The sequence below is a fragment of the Podarcis muralis genome, chromosome 3, assembly GCF_964188315.1.
Source record: "Podarcis muralis chromosome 3, rPodMur119.hap1.1, whole genome shotgun sequence".
In the NCBI taxonomy this organism is placed as follows: domain Eukaryota; kingdom Metazoa; phylum Chordata; class Lepidosauria; order Squamata; family Lacertidae; genus Podarcis; species Podarcis muralis.
This window is the reverse complement of record NC_135657.1, coordinates 52,653,657-52,666,416: the sequence shown is the minus strand read 5'-3', so window position 1 is coordinate 52,666,416 and position 12,760 is coordinate 52,653,657. Positions and strand designations below refer to the sequence as shown.

The 12,760-nt window shown below is 44.9% G+C and overlaps 1 protein-coding gene across 1 annotated transcript in view; it reads left to right on the top strand.

Annotated features, from left to right (window-relative positions):
- The window catches only part of IGF2R (insulin like growth factor 2 receptor), a 71,875-nt gene that overhangs the window by 47,811 nt on the left and 11,304 nt on the right, over positions 1 to 12,760 (top strand). The window contains exons 31-39 of the mRNA XM_028723827.2: positions 1,174 to 1,364; positions 1,893 to 2,019; positions 3,185 to 3,310; positions 4,084 to 4,355; positions 5,486 to 5,704; positions 7,550 to 7,699; positions 9,381 to 9,542; positions 10,344 to 10,551; positions 11,751 to 11,897. Of these exons, the coding sequence (XP_028579660.2) occupies positions 1,174 to 1,364; positions 1,893 to 2,019; positions 3,185 to 3,310; positions 4,084 to 4,355; positions 5,486 to 5,704; positions 7,550 to 7,699; positions 9,381 to 9,542; positions 10,344 to 10,551; positions 11,751 to 11,897 (1,602 nt within the window). The remainder of the gene's footprint in view (positions 1 to 1,173; positions 1,365 to 1,892; positions 2,020 to 3,184; positions 3,311 to 4,083; positions 4,356 to 5,485; positions 5,705 to 7,549; positions 7,700 to 9,380; positions 9,543 to 10,343; positions 10,552 to 11,750; positions 11,898 to 12,760) is intronic.

Sequence of the window (12,760 nt, the reverse complement as noted above, 5' to 3'; positions counted from 1 at the left end):
TAGATCCATTTTTTCAATAGCTCTGCTCTGAATATGACTCATGTTGCTTTAGGTTCATGTTGCGTCTTTTCAGCTTGGAATGCGGGTTTCTCCACGCATGCATGCACAGAAGCATTCTGCGCACTTCGCACATGTGCAGAAGTGGCACTCTAGTTACGGACTTTTCGGGGTGCAAACAGCACCCCGGAACAGATCAAGTCCGTAACTAGAGGTACCACTGTAATGTTGTATACCTCCCTGTTTAATTGAAGGTTAATATGTTAAGGTATTTTTCCCTAGCACACCCCAAACATCTTACTATTAAGATGGCAGGTAATAGCCTAAATACTCTAAATTTTATTACTAGACTTGCTGATTCTGAGTATATATAGAAATGACACATAGAGCTAGTTATATGTGTTGTTTCTTTGCCCAGGAACTATGCCGTCTCAATTTTATGTGGGGAGGTATTTGTCTAAAGTTGACCCAGTGTGCCAAATCCTTGCTGGCACACCAGCAAGTTTGTTGTTGTGGTTGTTAACTAAATTTCTATACTGCCCTTCATCTGAGGATCACAGGGTTGTTTACAATATAAAAACACAAAAATACACAACGTAGTAACAAACCAACCAACCAAACAAACAAACAAACAAACACCCCCTTTAAAAGGCCATAGATAGTTTAATTAGCCAAAGGCCTGGGAGAAGAGGAACGTTTTTGCCTGGTGCCCAAAGATATGTAATGAGGGTGCCAGATGAACTTTCCTGGGGAGAGCTTTCCACAAACGGGGAACCATCGCAGAAAAGGCTTGTTATCATGTTGTTACCCTCCAGACCTCTCATGGAGGAGGCACACAAAGAAGAGCCTCAGATGGTGATCTCAGGGTGGTTCATTTTGGGAGAAGTGGTCCTTGAGTTATTGTGGTCCTGAAAAATAATGTCGAAATAATTTCTGAAAAATAATATAGATTTTGCCCATTCAGAAGCCCCAACTTTCCCCTGAATTAAGTTGAAGTGGTGTAGCCACCTCAGAAACATGTGCTTGAATCGACTCTAAAGTTTTTTGGTAGCATTTCTTGAATATGTTATTTGTGCCAAAACACCACCATCACCCAGAGAATGTGGGGTAGGCTATCAGGCAATGCTAAACCCTTTATTTTCTCTTCCCCACCCTCTTTTCTGGTGCCAAACATAGATTTCTGTTCACCGGATTCTGCAGCCTGCCTAATGGATGGGTCCAAGTATATAAACTTGGGTGAGGTGTCTGAGGGAATCCAATGGCAAAATGGCATTTTTGTTATTAAATACATCAATGGTGAGAAGTGTCCAGACCAGATCAGGAAGAAGTCTACAATAATCCGCTTCAAGTGTGACGGAAATGCAGTTGTAAGTATGCCTAAGTAGGTCGGATTTTTTATGTCTCCCCCCCCCCCCCCCATGTGAAGAGCCATTGCATAGGTTCCTGGGGGTAATAATGGACCATGGGATTGGATTGGAATCTTAGATAGCATGGAGATGACAAATTTACCCCCAAATCTGCAGCTGTGGGTACTAAAACTCCTCCTTTACACTTGGCGGGATGAGGCAGTAATTGTGCTGCCCTGGGGATCTTGTTTCAGAGTAGTTCCCTGCAAAGGAAACAAACAGTGTGTGGTCCAGATTAATCTTGGGTGGTGACCAGGGGTTCTATAACAGAAGCTTAAACTGATGGATGTCCAAGGGGATTTATACTTTTGTGTCTTTTGGCCACAATAACTTTGCTAAGACCTTCTGAAGGGAAGGTAGGCTGCTACTAGGGGTCAACATTCCAGCTGCCTCCCCCCAAAAGGGTAAAGTGTGCTGCAAGAAATATTGTCAGTACCCCAGCGCAGAAGTTTTGCAGATGTTGACTTTTTCATATCCGTTTTTGTCCAGGATTCCAAGCCTGAACTTATAACAGCCATTGAGGATTGTGAATATACTTTTATATGGTTCACAGCTGCTGCGTGTCCTCTGAAAACTAACGTGCACAACAATTGCACAGTATCCAACCCTCTTACAGGTAAGCCTTTGACACACACGTGGGCCTGGTCGGGGTAGCTATAACCAGAATCAACCTCTAATCGTTCTTCCATGGGAGAGAGCAATAGTGGACTTAGGACTCTCAAATAACCATCTTGGGAGATCCCAAGCTAATCTGAAGGGAGCAGCCTCCTACACCCTAGTGATAGTTACTCGTTCTTGCTCATGTCCATTGGTGGAACATAGAAAGCTGCCTTATACTGAGGCAGGCAGGTTGCCCATCCAGCTCAGTATTGTCAACACTGGCTGGCAGCAGCTCTCTAGGGTTTCAGGTGGACTTTTCCCAGCCCCACCTGAATATGCTAAGGATGATGCCTGGGATTGAGCCATCTAAAGCAAGACCCCTTCCCTAACTCCTGGATCTTGCAGGTATATGTCATTCCTGTTGTATCACAGGGAATGCACCCATAAAATGCAAGTGGAAGGTTGCATTGGGGCTACAGTTCAATTGTACAGGATACACCTATTTATTCTGTGGAAGAAAAAACAAGATGCCCAAATAGCCACCGATAGGACAGAAGGTTATATGAAACAGAACACACGAATACTTCTATGAGGGCAAACAACATAAGCTACCAATAATGTCACATTTATTTGTGGATTGTCTGTAATCGAGGGAGAGTGGTTGCTACCTCATTTTATGGGCCGCTTCACACGCAACACTGGGTAAACCTCCCTTTAGTGTGTATGCATGCGCACAGCAAGGTGCTGCAACCAATCACACATCTCTGGTGCATGTACCTGTATGGGTCATGTGCCTGTTTTGCATTCCTAAGCGTATGTCTAAGTACACAAGAGTGCTGCTATCAGATCAAAGGCCCATATGGTCAGGATCCTGTTCGACAGTGCCCAGCTAGCAGCATTCACCCAATTTGTGTTCACCCAAATAGCAGCATTCACCCAATAGCATACCCAAGAGCAGCATTCACCCAATTTGTGTTTCCCCACAACTGGTATTCTAATCCTGGAGGTAATACATAGTCATAAGGACAATTTCCTCCATGAACTTCTCTAATCCCCTTTGAAAGCAATCTGAGTTGATGGTCATCTTGCGGTTTACTCCTTGGGTAAACAAAAATCTCAATTGCTCTCTGCAGGGAAGCTAAAAACCTAAATTATCCTCTCCCCCCTCCCTTTTCTTGCAGGCCATCTCTTTGACCTTAATTCTTTAAAGAGGCAGGATGGTTATACTGTCCCTGATTACAGGAACCAGAGAATATTGCTACTGAGTGTGTGTGATGAAGCCAGAGGTCCATGTGGCAGTGGAGTTGGTAAGCCTGGACATATCAGTGGAGCTCATGGAAGTTCTATGGAGTTCTCATGAAACTGTCCCTGTACTTATAACCAAGCTAATCCAACCAGCAATTCTACTACTTTAATTGGAAATAGCTTTTACCCTGTACTGCTCTCCTTCCTGCCTACTCTGTGTACCAGTGCCACCTCTAATGTGACTGGCCCTCCATGCATATGGGTATAAGATTCTTGAGCGGATTGCACACTTCATCTGGCATATCAACTGGGATTTGGGCCTATACAGACTGGGACTTTGCGGGCACACTTGAATGGCTGTTGCCATTGTTGGTAGGATGGAAATGCTGGGTGCACAGAGGAGGAAGTGCAGGATCATGCCCTGCAGCATGTGGGAAGTGGCCCAATGAATCATCTAATCTCACCTAATGAAAAAGGCTAACATTGAATTCTATTACTTTCTTGCACAAGCTAGATGTAGGTCACAGTTCTTCCCATTTTATAGATCGGGAACTGAGCCTGAGAGCAAGTGACTGTGTTAAGGCTGCCCAGTGAGTCAACGAACAATTTTAACCCCGTGTTCTAAGAAGGAGTGCTTTCCACACGCTGTAACATTTTGTTCACACCCTCCTTTTTCTGAGCGAAGTCCTCAAAGTTCTCAGCTACTTGGTGTAACTAATGTAATCCCTCTCAGTTCTGTTGAAATATAACAGCCCAAGGAGTGGATTGCACAGCTGCTTAACTCAAGCTTCCTTCCGTCATAACCCACCCATTGCACTTCTAAACTTGTTAATAGGTGTCTGTGTCACTGGTGGCCATCAGCAACCAGTCAGTGCTGGAAGACTGACCAAAGCATTAACTTATGAAGATGGAGTTTTGAAACTTAGCTACAGCGGAGGAGAGTCCTGCCCTGCAAATCCTGACCTGAAGTATACAAGCTATTTCAGCTTTGTGTGCAGGCCTGATGCTGGGCCAGGTAGCCAGCCCTTCCTTGTCTCCTTCGATGAGGCGGCATGTGCCTATTATTTCTCTTGGCATACGGCTTTAGCTTGTGAAGAAGAGAGTCCGGTAAGTGAATTGGCAGTTTCATCAAGCTCCTGTTACCTAAAATGTCAAAGTAACAACAATGCCCGCAAGCAATATTTTTAAGTTGGAAAAGGCACAGGTTTAAATGCTCCAGTTTCAGATGTTGGTTTTGTGTGTTTTTGAGGAGGCAATACAAAATTCTCAGATCCATAAAATTTGTGGTATCTTGTTCTTTTTTGTTGAAGCGGGTAGCTGGTGGCTTTTTGGTTTTGTTTAGGAATAGATGTGTTCTGTTTAGGTAACAGTAGAACAGAGGCAGTATAATTGTGTTGCCAGATGAGAAGTTGAAAGTCCTGCCAAATAATGCAATCCTTGCCAATAACTCTGGTACAGTGCAGGCATAATTCTACATTTGATTAAGGGAACAGTAGATATCCACAGGATATCTGGAACGGAATTCATATTAAACTTAACCAAATCAATAATGGTCAGTCACAACCCCCCTCCACCCCAGGCATGGCGGGCAGAGCAAATTTGGATGCAAGGGAGTAGGAAAGGGTGTGTGTGTGTGTGAAGGAGTTCACAGTCCCACAGTGTAGTTCCTTGACACTGGGTAGCATTATGTCAATTCCAGAGCTCCGTGTTGTGAGTAACCGTCAAGAGAAGCAGAATCCCAATGGTAGGTCAATGGAGACCTCTTTTTCCATTGAGATTAATATATCACTGTGTGTTGGACAACTTAGCAGTGCTCTCAAAGCATCAGCAACTGCTGGGAAGCAGCCTCTCAAGAAGGGAGAGGCTAATCAGGGCCTTTGGCTGTTACTGCCTTGCCCAATAAATAAACTGCAAAGTTGATCTTCTTCTGCCTCTGGCTCAGCCCAGGCATATGTGTCATTTCACTGGTGTTTGCTTTCAATCAAATGTATCTAGGACCAAGACAGAAGTGACCTCTGCTGGAGAAGTACAAAGAGACTGAAGGGAGATTCAGGGTGGGATGGGATCAGATTGAGCACATGATCAAATGAACACATTGGCTTGCAGTGCAGTAGAGGAGGGGGGAGCATTAAGAAAAGAACAGACCCCGATAAATTAGATTTCGTTTTTGCTTGTTGACATTTGGGGAATAGTAGCTGCAAGTGCTGATTTGTGGAACTTCCTCCCACTGCAAACAGGTGGAATGCTCAGTTACAAATGGCAGCACAGTAATTGACCTCTCTCCTTTGATACATCGGACGGGCTCCTATGAGGCATTTGATGAGACGTTCGATGATTCCTCTGACCTTACTCCAGATTTCTATATAAATATTTGCCGCCCGTTGAATTCCATCAAAGATGTCAACTGCCCACCTGGAGCAGCTGTCTGCATGGTTCCAGTTACTGGTCCCCCTATAGTAAGTTATCCCTATGTATCAAACAATCCTCTTTAGCAAATGTGTTAGTGTTTTCGTAATTCATAACCAGTATGTTGGCTTATGGTTAATTGAGGGTCGCCTCTCTCTGGACAAGTCACTGATTCTGCATGGTGACTATTGTTATAACTGCATGTGGTCTGAACCACTGAGGAAAGAGGGATGTCTTTGTACATTCTTCCTTCTCCCACCCTCACAATCGGGGGGGGGGGGGTGCTTACCAAATCATGGTCTGTATCCAAAGAAGTGCATAACTTTCTACTTGTACTCAAGGCTTTGGGGCTATTTTTTGAGCGACAGATCCACACATCTCATGGCAAACCTATTTCAAGACAAAATACAGTGGTACCTCGGGTTACATACACTTCAGGTTACAGACTCCTCTAACTCAGAAATATTACCTTGGGTTAAGAACTTTGCTTCAGGATAAGAACAGAAATTGTGCTCTGGCGGCGCGGCGGCAGCAGGAGGCCCCATTAGCTAAAGTGGTGCTTCAGGTTAAGAACAGTTTCAGATTAAGAATGGACCTCCGGAACAAATTAAGTACTTAACCCGAGGTACCACTGTATGTGTTCCAAAATCAATTTGTGATGTGGTCTGTGGGAGAGTGTGGTGTCTCATTTCAAAGGAAAAAAATGCCATAAAAATTAGGAAAATGGGCAGCATTGAATTGTATTACAGCCCAAACAATGTGGAAAGTCTGAAATAAGATGTGGAAATGTTTTTATTTTGCCAGATTGTTTTATAATGATCAACTTTCTTTTGGATGCTGTCCTAAGGCTGCAGTTGAAATTCTGGCAGGGCCTAACAGAGTGGTGGGCCCACAGCCCTGCTGCTCACACCAACCAGGGTAGAAGGTTGGTGGGGGCAAGCAAATCTAGTGGGACCTCGGCAAGCTCAGTGCCTTCCTCTCCCACAAAGCCAACCTCTTGGGGCTTTGCATGGGCTGCTGCTAGTGGAGCACCTTCTGGTGGCGCTTCCTCCTGCTTGCCTGATCAGTGAGCAGAATGGGGAACTTGGTGCCTAAGGAGCAATGCTGGCATCACTCTGCAGGCTGTAGCCAGCAGAGACTGGCAGGGCCGGGTGCAGGGACACCTGCTCAACTCAAATCCCCCCCCCCCAGCCTGACACAAAGGAGCTTTGGATTCTAGGGCCATGTGCGGAAGCCTCAGAGAGTTGTACTAGTTCTGTTGCCTTTTTGCGGTACCAAAATGCACACTTCTTGGTCCTAACTGTCTTTCTAAAGTAGCTTGTGCTCTTTGCTTTTCCATCTTTGACACTGGAGGAAGGCAGCAGACCAAAGACAGAAAGATAGGACAACCATGAGTAATACATTAAATTAGCCACCTGGCCTCTCATATAAAGAGGGACACTCTTATAGCTGTTCTGTATGTCATGCGGGATGAGGTGGTGGAATTCTGGGCTGTTTCCCTTCAGGCTGCAGGTAGGGAAAGTGTATTGTTGAATGGCCCACCGTTAGGTGAAAGCTCCATTTACTTAATAAATTGGTACATCTGTAAGAATGCTTAAATTAACTTCTCTGTGTTACTAGTTTTTTCAATGTGAGGCTGCCTTCAAAAATCCAGTCCCCTGCCTTTAGTCTACCATCATTGTACAACCCAAGAACAGTCCCGCCTTGTTCCACATTACTTGTGAAGCTGCTCTTGCAGTTTCCAGTGTTCATTGCCATTCCCCATGTGAAATGGAATCCTCTCTTGGTTTTTTGTGCATCTTGTCTTGGTGGTCACTGGCATGACTGGAAAATCATGCCAGTGCTTCATGTGAAAGTGTCACAACCAAGTTAATTTGTTGTGTTTTCTCATTTAGGATATCGGTCGTATTACTGCGCCTCCCAAGCTCAACCCTGCAACACGTGAAGTTTACATGGCTTTTAACAGTAGCACTCCTTGTCTGGAAGATAAAAGTCTCAAGTATTCTTCTCTCATTGTGTTCCATTGCAGCAGAGGGACAGATCTGGTAATGGTCATCTTATTTTGTGTACTGCCAAGCCTGAATCAAGGGTGGTGGTGGGGAAGAGAAGAATCTTTGGGGGGGGGGGGGAGGACAAAAGTGAATTGAGTGAAGGATTATTAAATCTGTTCCAAATGCTAATTTGCAAAGTGCCACAAGGGCCTGTAGTGCATCTGCTGCAGAGATTTTCAAAGTGCATTACACTCATGTCCCACAGAAACTCAAAACTCAGTACTAAAATCTTCCTTGACATGAGGCGAGAAATACTTATTTTGCCTCTGACCATCTTTGACCCTCAGCTCACCCAAATAATACTTCTGATGAACTCTCAACTATAGAAGATGCTAGTTATTTCTAGTTATTTCTAAACTCTATAACTAGGTCACTATTGCAGAGTTTGAATGTAGACTTGAATTCTGAAAACAGGAAGCTTATATAACATGTTGCTCTTCCAAAATCCAGGTGTCCAAGGCTTTTTGTGGTCCAATTTTTTGTTGAGCAATGGGCAAAAGGAAGGGCATGAAAGTTTAGGGTGGGGGTTAAGGAATGGAGTAGCTGCTACTGGAGAAGGGCAGGGAGATGTGCAAGGCATTCCCAGTTTTCTTGGGGTGTGGAAGGTATTGAGTATTTGCTAGATTTTCTTCACAAGATCTTGAATGGAAAGCTGGGATTCTTAGAATCCGTGTGTGTGTGTGTGTGTGTGTGTGTGTGTGTGTGTGTGTGTGTTGCTTAGCAGGTTCCATGCTTGCATATGAAGTACATGCAGTCAGAATACCTGACCTTTAGTGTCTTTTTTACATCTCTGTGTACGTTTGAAAATGTTGCAAGCCTTGGCAGATGTGTGCTGTTAGCTTCAAAGGCTGTTCCTGCTTTTTAAAAATGTCTTGATGATTCTAATGTGAATTTAATGAGGGATGCTGACAGCAAATTACGCAGACAGCAGGAACACTGTGTCCATAATGTTCTGTCAAGCCCCACATCACAGAGGTAAATTCTTCTGCTTAATGGGTCTAAGTCTGAGCATAGGTGCATGGCATGTTTCCACTTTAAAATAGAAAATCAAACAGTTTAAAAAGTGATTCTCCGTGTAGACAGCACAAACTTGGGGGAGAAAGGGCATTTGTATTCTGCCTCATTGGCACAAGAGTTTCTGCAGGATGAGATTTCTAATGCTGCTCAGTTATCCTCACTTAATCACATGGGGGAGAGTTGATGTTATTCACTCCTGCAAAGTCCATCACTGATGCCTCCCATATCACCTCTGGCTTCTTGCACTACCAGAGTACATGGGAAGCATTTGTTTGGGTTACATAAGAAGGGACCTCAGAAGTCAGAGCCATTGTCTAAAACACCATAAGGGGGTAGTGGTGGAGAGGAATAATGGTGGCAGATCAGCTTTTTATCTTGTCCAGATGAAGAAATGAATATATACCTTATAACAGACTGAATGCAATGGGATTAATTTCACTGGCAGCGTTTGCACATTATAGCGGCTTACCGTGAGCACACAGCTGCCAATCATAATCACAGGCTTAGTGTTGCACCCGAACCATGGTTTGTTTTGATCCGACGAATCACAGTGCTAACCCTAAGTTTGCTCTTGAGTATCAGATCCCTAAATAAGAAGGTTGCAGTAAGCCAAGCCTAAACAATTTTCTGTTTTCTCTTGTTTGTGTTTTGGTGACAGGGAAAGCCAAAAATGATAGGGCAGTCCACCTGCGAATACATATTCGAATGGAGCACTCCAGTTGTTTGCCCTGATAAAGTGGACGTCTCGGGCTGCTCGGTGGCTGATGAGCAGCTGCACTACACTTTCAACCTATCCAGACTTTCTGCAAAGCCTTACCAGGTGATGTGCTGCAACCTTTAGGTGCTGTGGCCAATGAGGGAGCTGGATGCTTTGAACTGGAACCTTGTTTCTATCATGGTGGGAGGGAAGGGGTTGGTGCTAAGTGACGGATTGTAGCTCAGCGGGGGGCGTCTAACTTGCATCTATTCGGTTATGAAGGCTTTTGAAAGTTCAAGCAATGGTGTTTCATGGGGTGTTTCCCTAGGTGATCTCACAGTGTGGACTAATAATACAATTCTTCCAGAATGGAAACTCTGGTTGGAATATTCAGGGTTTTTTTCAGGGGAAGACCCAAAGCTTTTTGTTAACAATGGTTACATGGAACAATTGGGGTGTGTGGGGGAGACTGACTTAAGTTAGTATTTGAGTGGTTCCAGTAGTATTTATTTTTGAAGCATGCCTCTGTTAGTGGGGGACGCATGTGGGAGAGGGCTGTTGCGTCCATGTCCTGCTTTTTGGCTTCCCAAAGGCCTCTGGTTCACCAGCATGAGTTCAGGATGCTTGGCTAGGTGGACCTGTTGTTCTGATTCTGCAGGGCTCTTATGCTCTTGAAGTTTTACTGCTTGTTGAAATTGAGACCACCATCTGTTTGCGAGCAGCAGCCAAAGTAAATATTTCCCATGGCAGCCTTCACGGTGCTCCTTCTTGTTTTCTCTCTTAAGCAACTAGACAAACCAAGATGACAGTAACACTGTGCTCTGTTTCTGCTCCCAGTCTTCTGGACGTCAGCATATTGGAGACATGTTTAACATTTTTCATTTACTCTTATTTGCACTTTAACAATGGTGTTTGCCCATACAGATCTCTGCTGGGTCCAAGAATTACCACCTAGGGGTGTGTTCTGGTGCTGTTGGTGTGCCCCAAGGAAAGTGCAAAGATGCAGCAGTGTGCCTGGTCTCGGGCAACAGTGCCGTCTCCTTTGGCAACAGAAATGAAAGGAAAATGGACTACCGGCATCAAGATGAAGCTGTCATTTTGCAGTATACGGGTGGTGATGAGTGCCCTCCAGGTAAGGCCTTCTAAACTAGCAAGAGTCTTTACTTTTGAGAAGGCTTTTAAGCCCACACCCATGTGGCAGTTAGACTTGACCAGCTTCTAAGCCAAAGGGTAACTCAAAGCAACATTATTTCCGTAGCTCATTCACCCTCGCAGCAGCCCTCTGCAAGAAGGAGGTTCTCATTTTTGAGTGAAAGGTAACTTAGCCGAGGCTAAGCAGACTGTAGTAGCCCTGGGTACTTTCCCATGGGAAATTTTGAAATGGAGCTTCTGCAAAGCCCAAAGTTGTGACCTTCCTAGGACAGCTTCCTGTTTCTTGTCTGATTTGTATCAATGCCAAGACAAGGAAGGTGGGCAAAACCCACCAGATCTGCATATCTTTCTAAGGCTGAAACTCTATTTGTGCCTGCTTGTTGTAGACATGGACCTCATATTTCCGGCAAATTCAAAATCATGTATAATAATAATAATAATAATAATAATTTATTTATTTATACCCCGTCCATCCGGCTATGTTTCCTCAACCACTCTGGGCGGCTCCCAACAGAATATTAAAAATGTGATAAAACATCAAACATTAAAAGCTTCCCTAAACAGGGCTGCCTTCAGATGTCTTCTAAAAGTCAGATCGTTGTTTATATCCTTGACATCTGGTGGGAGGGTGTTCCACAGGGAAGCCGTCACTACCGAGAAGGCCCTCTGCCTAGTTCCCTGTAACTTGGCTTCTTGCAGTGAGGGAATCACCAGAAGGCCCTTGGAGCTGGACCTCACTGTCTGGGCTGAACAATGAGTGGTGATCATTCCTTCCTCCATATGTGTGTATTAAACATGCACGGTTTATATTGGGAAAAATAATAATTGAAAGGAATTAGCATGACAGCTGTGAAATAATTGCAGTTTATCACAGTTAACAGTAGTCTCCCCCATGAAGTCATCCGTCACGATTGCATAACTAGTCATTGTGGATCAATGAGTTATCTGGCAAAGTTAATACCTGGGAGCAGATCCATTGAAATGAATGGACTTGTGTTCATCTTGCCAGTCAATGTCAGTGGGTCTACTCTGAGTAGAACTAATATGGGATTCAAGCCATTGCCTTCAATTACGAGTGGCAGTGGCTACCCAGTGTGCTTGTCTGCAGGAATTGCCTGCTCATGAAATGTTCAGCCTGTGGCTCTCTCTGTGTGTATTGATATTTCCTTTCACTTGCAGTGACTGATCTGGACGAGCTTTGTGTCTTCCCTTTCCAATACAATGGTAAAACGTACGACACATGTATTCAGGAGGGACGAGAGCGGCCATGGTGTGCCACTACAAATAACTTTGCAAGAGACAAAAAATGGGGTTTCTGTGTCAATGGTAAGCAAGCGTTGGAAAAATGCTCCTGCAGTTTGGGGCAGATTCAGATGGAACAAGTTGGTAGCTAGGGGTAGAGCAGCAACCACAGGAAAGAAAAGCAACAAACACTGTGGCCTGCAGCCTGCACAGTACTTCTGCACACATTTTAGAAACTCTGCAAACAACCAGATGTTTTGCTCTGAGTTAGGGTGAATGCTGATAGTGAATATTTCTGTTAACCCATGGCACTCTCCCAATCGACACCAGGAGTCATTTGCATAGAGCATTAAAAGGTAAAGGTAAAGGTACCCCTGCGCGTACGGGCCAGTCTTGCCAGACTCTGGGGTTGTGCACCCATCTCTCTCAAGAGGCCGGGGGCCAGCGCTGTCTGGAGACACTTCCGGGTCACGTGGCCAGCGTAACAAAGCTGCTCTGGCGAGCCAGAGCCGCACACGGAAACGCCGTTTACTTTCCCACTAGTAAGCGGTCCCTATTTATCTACTTGCACCCGGGGGTGCTTTCGAACTGCTAGGTTGGCAGGCGCTGGGACCGAGCAGCGGGAGCGCACCCCGCCGCGGGGATTCGAACCGCCGACCTTTCGATCGGCAAGTCCTAGGCGCTGAGGCTTTTACCCACAGCGCCACCCGCATCCCCAGAGCATTAGATTAGCCTATTGATGAATGACCAACTTGATTTTGAGTTGGAAAAGATATGCAGTGCTCATGCAGTTTGCCAGTGTGCAAGACAAGATGCGCAGTAAAGGTTGTCATAGAACAGGTCATCAGAGTTAGCACCTTTGTGTAGTGTCAGGGATGGACAGTAACAAATAGTGTGTGTTCCTCCCTGTAATCGTTTGTTTCAGGATGTACTGAAACATATTTTGG